This window comes from Cicer arietinum, chromosome 7 (genome assembly GCF_000331145.2).
Source record: "Cicer arietinum cultivar CDC Frontier isolate Library 1 chromosome 7, Cicar.CDCFrontier_v2.0, whole genome shotgun sequence".
In the NCBI taxonomy this organism is placed as follows: Eukaryota; Viridiplantae; Streptophyta; class Magnoliopsida; order Fabales; family Fabaceae; genus Cicer; species Cicer arietinum.
In genome coordinates this window covers 1995003-2006316 of record NC_021166.2, presented here as the reverse complement: position 1 = coordinate 2006316, position 11314 = coordinate 1995003, and the positions used below count along the sequence as shown (strand labels likewise).

Below are 11314 nucleotides of genomic sequence, written 5' to 3'. Positions count from 1 at the left end.
GACGCTTACAGACTTTGTCTGCCCATAGATTGGAACAAAAAATCTCAATCAGTTGAAAACACAAAATGATGATTGTTAGCAAAATAATTGGGTGTCAAGGACCATATTTGGGCCAAACAAATTAATAATTTACTTAGTTATAAGCTGAGTCTGAAGAGCACTAATAATCCCTTGGTCACGTCAATGATTCCAAATTTGACTATATAGTTAATGGGAGCTAGGTGGGGTCAGCATTGACCCATTGGGCTCTCCTCCACTTTTTTTTTTTTTTTGAACTTTATATCGCATACAAATCTAATCATGTAATGTATGATGATTCATTTATAACTTCATGTTCCATTTTGCAGTATTAATTGCGGCGAGTGGCTGGCTTGTTTTACTAGACAAATGTGTGGATAGTGGAGACGACAATGATATTCTTGTTGTAGACTAAATTCTCCTGAAAGAAGCATCAGAATAACAATTACAATTACAATTTTATTGCTTCTATTCTACCACATGAGACTATGATTAACCGTGATAGGACATTTTGTCAATTTTTTTGTCAACATCATGAGACAAGTTAAGATTGGGAAAGGCAAAAACAAAAAATTGAATCATGGCTAGTGGTCACTCTTTATTTTCTACTGTTGACCCCATTCCAAATGATGAAAGACTTTTTTAAATACATTTTTTTTTCTTGCAAAACATTTTTATGTTATAGTGGTATGTTGAATTATTTTTATAAATATTATACATTTGTAAGTGTTCTTCTCTTCTATTCCATTTAAATTAATCTAATAATCATGAACTACTATCGGAAAAAGTAGCATATAAATTAAGTTGATATCTTCTGTGTATTCATTCTAAAGGATTACAAATAAAAATAACTTTTATGAAATAGATATATTTAGTTAAAAAAAATTTGACAAAATACATTAATTTTTTAAAATCAATTTTGTTTAGAATTTGTTTTCTAGAAATACTAATTTATTTTGATTTTCACTATCGAAAATATAATTTTCATCTAAAAGCATTCAACAGGCAGCATTAAGCAGTTAATCAGAACAATGGCATCGACCTCAGGTAAGGTAAGGGAAATTTGTACTAGGATTGGATTTATGATTATGATAATGATGATATGACATATGGGAATGCTACATTACAAATTTTCACATGGCCACTCAGAGTTGGTTGTCATGTACACGGGACAACTTTCCTTTCCTGATCTTACCAAATCCTATGTGTACCATTTCCTCGAATTCGATTATATGGAATAATTACAAAGTAATAAACAAACAAACCTACATATGAAGGAAATACCACAAGACAAAGCATATTACTATGTTTAAGTAGTGAGCCACAGATATGATATCTGTGGAATATGAGTGGATAATCTGTATGAGAAAGTGAGTAGAAAATAACAAAGGTTGAATACCACACATGTTTGCTCATAGGGAGACATAATTGTAAGGCCATGAAAGCACTTGTGTTGTAGTAGTTCTAAAAATTTTACTTTTTTAAATAAAAAGGCTTAATATTATACTAATGTTAAAATTAAAAATAATAAATAAATTTTAAATCAATCGAATTTATTATCTTCTTTTATATAATGATTGATTTTATTATTAATTAAATTATATTAATTAATAAATAATTTATTATATTTAAACGTCAAAAAAATAAATTTTGAATTAAAATTTAATTAGTTTACATAAATACTATTATAAATTTAAAAATGTCTCTTCTTAACGTTCATTAACACCCCCCAATGTGTAGGGTCTGCCCTGAAGAAGACGTGATATTGGTAGCTTTTAAGGCAATGGTGCATCAATGGCCTGAACCAGGGGACCCTTCATTTACTACCTATAACTCCAAACTCCAAGTTGAAATATACTATACCCATACGTGACGACCTTTTCGAGTTGTCTTAGTCACACCATTCTCATGTCATCATCAAATGAAAGCTTTGTCTCCAACCCATCCTCATTACCATAGCTTGACGATTTATAAGCCTTTCTTCCTTTTTCTTTGGTTTGCCCCTCACTTTTATCATCGATTTTGTTTTGGCAACACCTTTCGCTTCTATTTCATTAGTAATACTTACATGTGTCCAAAATTAGACCATTTTTTGGTCGAGTAGGTTGTGTAGTAATAATAATATTCAAAAAATCTATAATGTGAATTTATTTCATCCAATTGTTCATTTTTTTTATTACACGAGAGAGAAAAAAAAAAGGAAAGACAAGAAAAGATAAACAATGTCTTCGAAAAGGATACTCCTAAGCGTAAATTAACAATATGGTTTACAAATTAAACCTTATTATATATTTATACACTAAGGTTTAATTTGGCTCCCTTTGGTTGAAGCTCTACCACTGACCATGGCCATGTTGACAACAGACCACACGAGTCCGGCGGATAAGAGGGGTGAACCTCATCTGCTAAAGGTCCACGGCAAGACCTGCAACAGGGAGAAAATGGTAACCACCATGGAAAGCACTACCGGTTGGGCGCCTTCAAAGTCAAACTTTTTCCTTGTTACATACACCAAATGCTCCACGTGATCAAATGAGCTATATCACCCAACTCGGGAATAAGTGTTTGTTTACATTATCTTAACCATATTATTGTTCAAGGCATTTGCAGGAGTGAACAAATAATCTAAGAAGGTAAAGACTTAAAGGAAACGAGACTAGTTAAAAATGTGATCACCCTAACAAGAGTATAAACAACAATATTTACTCATCTTCTCTTACAGATTCAACCTCGCAGTTTGTACTATGCACTAGAATACTCCTGTACTACTGAACTCTGTACCGTCATTTGAATTTCCAAACATGCTTCGAACCACTACCTGAACCTGAGCATCCAATTTAACAGTAACATGTTGTAACCGACGACTCGGGCTGGTAATGTTACTCTCTCCAAATATGATGAAAGCAAGATTTCCTTAACATTACAAAAGAATAATATCTTTTTACAATAATAATTAATTCTATAAAAATATAGTTGAACGCCCATGCCCAGGATTTACATATAATACACATGCCTTCCACAAATACCATCTATGGAAACCATCAAAGAATTACTCTCTCCTATTCATAAACTCCAATTTTCACAATAAAACAATAAGGGGGAGATTTTGAGCATCAATTTTCAATGTAATGGTGAGCCAATACCTAAGATTACATATAATACACTCCTTATGAATCCCAGCTATGCAATAGTGAACCATCAAAGGAATCACTTTCCACTACCACTAACCACAAGTGACTGGAAAGGCTCCCTCTTTATCTCCACGAATGTCGAGAAGTCCTTGCTTAATGGCTGTTTCCAGGGTTCTCCATCCATTTGCAAATAGGCATTTTTCCACCCTCCACCTCTGAGTTCCAATCGAATAGCTGCTGCCTGAAAGACAAACAGAAATTCAGCATTCAGGAGGTAGTTGAGAAAGATATTTCACAAAGCCAAAGTGATGGTCGTGTAAAGAAAAAAGGGAGACTATTCAGATTCACATAGGTCGGGTATTACTATCAGTTTTGAGTTTTGTCAACACACTTAATATAAGAGAGAACAAAATGCCCCTTGTACGTTAGCAGACTGTAGAGAAGGTTTTCACATTGTTATATTTAATATAGAAGTGAACTAAAACAGGAGGTTGTAATTTTGGATAAGCCACATTACAAGTTACTACTACAAATAAATTGGTCGGCATTATCCACTAATCGGTTGCAGTGGATGTCTTAATACGTTTCCAAGAAATTGGCCAACTTTTTCCACGTGAAAGCAGTGGCAGTGGCTTTAAACCGTCCAGCCCAAAACATAACACTTTGCTTAGAGGGTCAATATATACTATATCGCGCGAATTTTCTTGGCCAAGAGCTCAAACAACAAGGCTACACTTATGTGCAGCGTTTATTGCTTAATCTCACTATAATTTATCAGCACTTACAAGAAAATGATGAACATTACAAACACCAAATGGCAAGAATTATTAAATCCAAAAGCTGATGAACTAAAAAGCAGCACTGTTTAAGTAATTATTAAGATGTGTCCACTGTCATACACCAACAGTAACGGAATCTTCTAAAAATTGCATTTGGGAATCAAGCAATCCACCTTAAAACACAAACAATAAACTGTGGTACCTGAGCCAGGTGCTTCGCAGTGATCAGTTCAACCATGACAAATGATGCATGCCATCCTTGCTTTAAACCAAATACTTCCAAGAGCCCATCAGCAACATCAGCTTCAACAAAGCCTTTCTGGAAATACATCAAAAAGCCTATTCAGTCAAACATCTTGAAATTTGAATAACAGTAGCAGTGTCATCAAGTAAGACGAGTATTATTCACTCGTACAATAATTGAATATTCCTGGAAATTTAAGAAGAGTGAGAGTATAAATGGCACTGGGTAGCACCAGGAGAGGTGGTAGAATATCTGCATCCATAAACCTGCATTAAAGAAAAATACCCAGACCCCAAACCACACCGGCAGAGGCAGTGTGATTTAATGCCCATACCCATATCTAATGAAGTTCTATGTGTACCTACTGGAACCCATTGTCTATGTTTTTTAGTTAAATAAAATGTATTTTTCCATTAATGCATCTAATTTTTTTTAAAACTGAAAATAAAAATATCATTTTAATGTTAAAATTAATTATAAAAAAATTAACTAAAAGTGTAAACTTAAATTTAGATATTGTTAAAAAATCTTGTGAATCTTAAATATAGAATGTAATAAACATAATGTTTGAGCCGGTTACTTGGTACATTAGTACTCAAGCCCAGCATATAATTACTCCTACATAAACCTAGGACCCATTTGATGGGTAAAAATCCTAGTAATCGTGAGTAATTCTAACAGGTATCCATTTGGGTGGGTTTAATTTTCAGCTGTAATGCTTTCAAATGATCACTTCAACCTGGTATTATCTCAACCTACTTGAATACAATACCTTTTCCAAATATTCTGGTTTCGGTTTACCCCAAGGATTTCTTCCACTTCCATAGCTATGAAGATTCAAAGCAACTATTGCCCTTACACTGAAAAGAAATAACAAACCTTGTCAAATCAAAAATTTCACAAAAGAGAATGCGGCTCTACAACATTCATTAGGTAGTAAACTAAAGAAGAAATGCGCTATTACTAATAATTACAATATGGTAAAAAAGTAATAATGTTTGTTTTGAAACATTTATTTGTTTACCAGTCGATAATAAAGAATATGCTATAGGATAAGAAATGTACCTTTTAGGAATTGTAACTTGCTCCCACTCTGAGGAATTGACCCTTTTGATATGCAACCGCGAAATATTTTTGAGTCCCCTAATATCAAAAAGGATTTCTTTATAAAAATATAGTAGTGAGGAAATTCCTTCCATCATTGTTCTTATTATCCAAAATACATAAATCATCCATATACGAATAAGTTTTCTTAAGGCAAAAATGCGCATCAAACAAGTGGAAACACATACATACTTATGAGGAGCCATATAAAGGATAAAGTGAAAGCAGAGGAAGGCCAAATCCATATTCATATCGAATTGAAAATCCATGTCATTTGAGCACCGAACCAAATTTTTTGACAATTACCCAGCTACTATATCTTAAATCCTCTTAAAATTAGAAAATGAACAATTTCCCTGAAGGTAAATTTGATCTTCTATAATGACAACATACAATATCATTCTGGTCATAACCATTTAATTTTCTCTTAGGGTTTTCCTTGAATTTATCGTAGATGACACTGCACCGTATATGCTAAAGAAACCATCTCTTTATCCACTTCGAAATGGGTTTCAACATAACTGCTTCTTCTATCGATAAATAATCCAAGTTAATCTTTCATGTCCACCAATGATGATACCTTGACTAATATCCAGCCTGGTTCAAATCCTCTTGAAAGAAGAAAATGATCAATTAAATAGAAGGTAAATTTAATCTTCTCTATTGACAACATAGGTCATCTTTCTGGACTTTAACCGTAAAGTTTTCTCAATTAAGACCTTCTGTGAATCTACCATAGTTAAAACTGCATGCTATATGCTTAAAGAAACCAACTCTTTAGCTATTTTGAAATGAGTATCAACATAACTGGCTAACTGCTATTAATAATCCATGTTGGTGAGTAACAGCCTTGAAAAGGGAATCTAATTACAGAAAACGTAAATTGACAAATTGGCTTATCCTAGCAGAAAGGAAAGGTTCTAGAATTTAGCATGTGCCATTCACGTGTGCATCAATATCTACTTCACATAAGGTGAAAAAACAAGAAGCAAAACGCATCATAAGAACTTCACTTCATTTTCAGATTTTGCATGGATAAAACTACTTAAGTTGGAATGTCTTACCTAAGACCTGGATCACTTGTGCAAGGAGTGAAGAACCAGCCCTGAGTACAACTGTACCCAGAGTAAATAATCTGCAACCAAAATGAAAAAAATAATTCACAATCTTTTATTTTTTTTGACAAAAACTTACAATCTTTTATTGAATGAAATCTAATATATCATTTTAGGAGATATAGTATCTAATTTGAAAATTAAACTAAAGCAAGGAAGAAGGTAACCAAATTTATAAAAGATATCCAATTGCTCAAGTAATCAACTACCTTATTTGCAATTGGACCATTTGCAAGGTATGGTTTTTCATCACGTAGACGATGGAAGCCATAAGCCACTTGGGCATCCATTCCTGTAAAATATAGCAAGAAATCCTATGACTGCTCAGAAATACAGATCAAAGATAAATTTATACTTCCATTTTAAATCAACACCCTAAGCGAAGAAAGCTTGCAAAGTTTAAAATCTCTTCATGATATACACTCACACAAAAACAGGAAAGGAAAACCAAATCAACATAAAAATATCAGGTACAAAGAATTCCCATTTCAATTCAGTGAGGAAATCTCAAAGGCCATCATGCCACATCTTGCTTAAGCTTCTGAAGCTGATGTTGCATAAATAGTTAGGGCGCCAAAAGCCAAACTTCAGAGATGAAAAATATGTCGAATAAAGAAAGGACAAAAAATATGTGCAGCAAGTATGATACCCCAGTAACTCCATTTTTGAAGTACTCTCCAGGACGCTTGATTACCAAGCAGAATATTATTATTATTTATATAAATACCAGGCAGAGTAATTTGTCTCTAAAATGTTTCATGGATATAGTATGCTCATCATGTATAGCAACTTCATTCTTGAATCTCCATGATTATTCTCAACTACCATCTAAGGTGCCAAAATATACATGATGATATCAACTCTCAAATATCCATTTTAGGCCCCAATACAACAACACTGTAGATGTATAAATCAAAGTACCTATGCTGAAGTAATTATAGTACACGCCTTCATAACTTGCAACTTTCTCAGGCAGTTCTCCCTCGAGTTCTATGCCCTGTGTACAACAGACACAAAAAACTCCAAATATTACAACACAAAAAAGAGAAAAATAATGAGTGACAATTATTAAAAACTAATTATAAAAGCTGCATGCAGACACAAATATTTGACGCCTGTCTCAAATTTAACACTGCATTGTAGCAAGTTGAGTGTACTGGAAACAACAACTCAGGACCCAGAAATGAAATGCACAAGATATAAATAAATTGCCAACATCATTCTATTCCATCATCAACAAGTCAACTTAAAATTGCACAAACCATTTCCACAGTAATTTATTAGTTTTTCAAGTTGGCACTTATTTTGAAAATTACATATATACCAAAGAAACACGCTGATAAGTTATCCTACAATGGATCGGCTCATGATTTAAACAGAAACCTCAAGCACAAATGGCTTAAAATAACTATGTAACAGTTCAACATCGCCGTACCTATAGCCACCATATTTGATATTTTAACTTACATAAGCTATAAGAGAATAATTTTGGAAAAAAAATGCTTTTAACTTATTGTCAGGTCCAAACACAGCCATGGACTGCAAAAAGATCATGGCATAGCCAGTTGTATGAATATAGGGCAAAGTGAAATACAAAGCATACAGTAATAAAAAAATCAGTATAAAACTGGTATATCATATGAGTTAAGCCATCACAAACATGTATAATAGACGCTACAATCAAGTCTTAGTGTTGGCAAGTATTTTTGAGCGACGAATTCATGGAAAAAAAAAATCACCAGACTGCCACTGACCTAATCCTTTGCTACCTATTTGGACCCAAATATCTATGCTCAAGGAAACACTGCCATTACAAAAGAAGCACAACCAGTTCATACTACATAGCTAAAAGTCTAAAACAAGACATATTAAACCAAACCCACAACCTGATCAAGAGTGAACTCTTCAGCATGCTTTAAACAATGTGGTGGTTTCACGGGTGTGCCTTCTGGCATTGCAATGGAAAGTCGCCAACTACATTAGAAAGAAAAATATATATATCCCATAATTATATATTATATATGAATGAATTACATAGCAAAGAGAACTGAATGAAATAATATCAAATTATAAAATTAAAATTCTACAAATATAGTGGACTATCCATGTTGACATGGAAGTTGCAAAGTGAATTTGTAATTTATAGTCCTCATCTTTTCCAGGAAACTACTGATGACTAAAGCTGAACCCCAAATCCATTTCATTTAGTCACTTCATATTCACCACCAAAATTAACTCAGTTAACAGAAAAACATACACAAACATACAATACCTATCCAAACGGTGAATTGGCCCAGTACTAGCCTTTTGTAGAGTTCTCTTGATAGCTGACTTCCAAGCAAAAGGAAATGAACCACCCTGATAAATATCAGGAAAAAAAAAATGAGCATAGTAGATCCAACATGCATTTAACCACAACATCCAAGTATATGTATGCTTACCCATTGAAAACTCCTAGACAAATCATTGCCTGTCCCAAGTGGTATGATCCCTACTGGAGGAACTGGGTCTCGGCCTAGCTTGCTAAGTTCTGTAAGACATCCTAACACCCAGCCCACTGTACCATCACCTCCAGCAACCTGTTCAATCAATCAGCTTCCTTCATCCAATGTGACTGCTACAATAGTAGTAGGTAGTATGATATCTAATACATGAATTCACTACATACTGACGTAGATTGCCATTATGGCTAACTAGCAGTGTTGTCAATTGCAGATTGCAGAAAATAGTGGTTTGTTCAAATCCATCTACACTATAGTGTTATAGCGCCACAACGGCGGCTATTTGACAACACTTTTGTACTAAATTGTGACTGTTTGACAATGCTCCTAACTAGCATCTCTGACATTCAAAAATCAATCACAATTTTTTCAATTTAAAATAGCTACATAACCACTCCCTTATGGATCATATTTCATCTATCTTGTATTTCTAAAGGAAAATCAATATAATAAACTAACTAATCTTTCTAATTATAATAACTCTCCAATTTTCTTAATTAAGCATGCACAACATACCATAACCTATGCAATTATAACTACAGAGAGTACGAGGAATCCAAGTTTTGTCACTATAACTACAGATAGTACGAGGAACAAGAATCACAGTAACTAATGCAATTATAAATATTTTTGTACACTGTATTTTACCATGTTAGTGCTCCTATCAACATACCATAACCCTAAGTCTTTCGCGAGTTTCTTTAGCACAAGAATCACCAAGACCGGCCAACGTCTCCAAACAAGCCAATCCATACTTTACAAATTCATGAGGCTTCACATCTGATAGATCAAAAACCTGCATTTCACCACCAAACGCCAATCACAACGCGGAGAGACTTATAAATTTTATAGTTAAAAAAAATGAACAAGAAAACCACATGCAGCAATTCAGAGATTTCACTGAAATCACTACCAGGGTCCTTCAAAACGATACTAATCAGTAGTAGTAGTTTTAGAACCTCTTTTACTAGATCTAACAACAAAAATTTCATGATTGACTCTGTTTAGTGACATTTGATTCAAACAAAAAAGAGAGAGAGAGAGAGAGAGAGAGAGAGAGAAAGTTGAAGAGCAGTAAATGAATTTCATGAAAAGAATAGCGAGGAGTACCTGTTCTTCACTCATGAGTTGTTGGAGTCTCTCCTTGAGAGCAGGACCGTGACGGCCGCCACTACGAGGATTGATGAAAACGACCATAGGAGATAAGGGAACAGCGGCGTCCACTCCGTCGGTACGGTTCCTGTAGTGAGACTCGGCGGCGGCGGGATCCTGAAGGCGAATGGAGTCACGCATTGCTAAGCGAAGGTAGTGTGGCATAGTAAGCTGTTTCTTCAAGTCCTCTTTATCAATACGCATACCGGAGAGACCGCAACCGCGAATTGACTCGACGATCGACGACCTGACTGCTACTTTCTTCGTGTCTGTGGTTGTTGAAGGCGATTCCATTTTTCTTCTTCGCTGGCGCTCTCAACGACTGAGTTGGTTGGTTTGGTTCTTTTCTGCGGGAGGAAGTAAAACCACCGCTGGACGAATATTTATTTAAATAGAAAATGATAATTTATTTTATTTAATAATAAAATAATAATAAGGAGAATAATGAAGGAAGAAAACAAAAAAACGTGGGTCCAGGGAGAGTGTTGTTCTATGAGACTGATTATAGTGGCAACTGTCAGACGGAACTCCAATAAGGATAGGACGAATGGAGCAGTGATTTTTCTTATTCTTTTGGTTCGTTCACTTTCAAAAAGGTATCCCCGTCGTGAATTGGAATTCTTTTTTATTTTGTCAAAACTGCTGTCTTAATCATTAACAAAATTATATAAATGCCCTTCTTTATAACCGTTATTTACCAAAAGGGTCTTGGTCGCTTCATAAATTTATGAATTTTTATATTATTTTATTACAATATTATTATTTTTATATTTGAGTTAATTTATTATTATAAATAAATATAATTTGTAACTTTTAAATTTATTACTATGATATAAAAATTACCATGTTTTTAATTATTACTATGTTTTTAATTACCACATATATATATCCAAATTTTTTATAAAATATTATATCTTATATTTATATTTATACATTATAGAATAATATCTAAGAGCCTTTGAAATTGAGGATTAAATTTGAAACCAGATTTACAAAACACTAAAAACTGTTCTAAACACAAGTTAAACAATCGAATACAAAAAATAATATTTAAAAATTTGTATATTTAATTTTTCAAAGATTTAAAATTATTATTTAAATAATTTATTGAAACATAAAACTTTAAGTGTTTTAAAATAAACATCATTTTAGTTTTTTTTTTTATATTGATTAAGTCAATAGAAAAGTTTACAAACCCAAGAAAGAAGTTTTTCAAAAAAGTTATTAACTATTTATTATAAATATATAATAAAATATAATTGTTTAAAAA

The 11314-nt window shown here is 33.3% G+C and overlaps 1 protein-coding gene across 1 annotated transcript; it reads right to left on the bottom strand.

The window, feature by feature from the left end:
- Positions 1-2913: 2913 nt before the first annotated feature.
- LOC101509773 (diacylglycerol kinase 3) lies at positions 2914-10422 on the bottom strand. The gene is made up of 12 exons (XM_004507752.4): positions 10003-10422; positions 9566-9688; positions 8833-8970; positions 8664-8749; positions 8278-8365; positions 7313-7388; positions 6601-6683; positions 6341-6411; positions 5238-5315; positions 4945-5032; positions 4131-4247; positions 2914-3390 (listed from the first exon to the last, which is right to left on the bottom strand). Exons 1-12 carry the CDS (start codon positions 10336-10338, stop codon positions 3226-3228), a joined length of 1449 nt encoding a protein of 482 aa, XP_004507809.1. The 5' UTR covers positions 10339-10422; the 3' UTR covers positions 2914-3225.
- Positions 10423-11314: the final 892 nt, after the last annotated feature.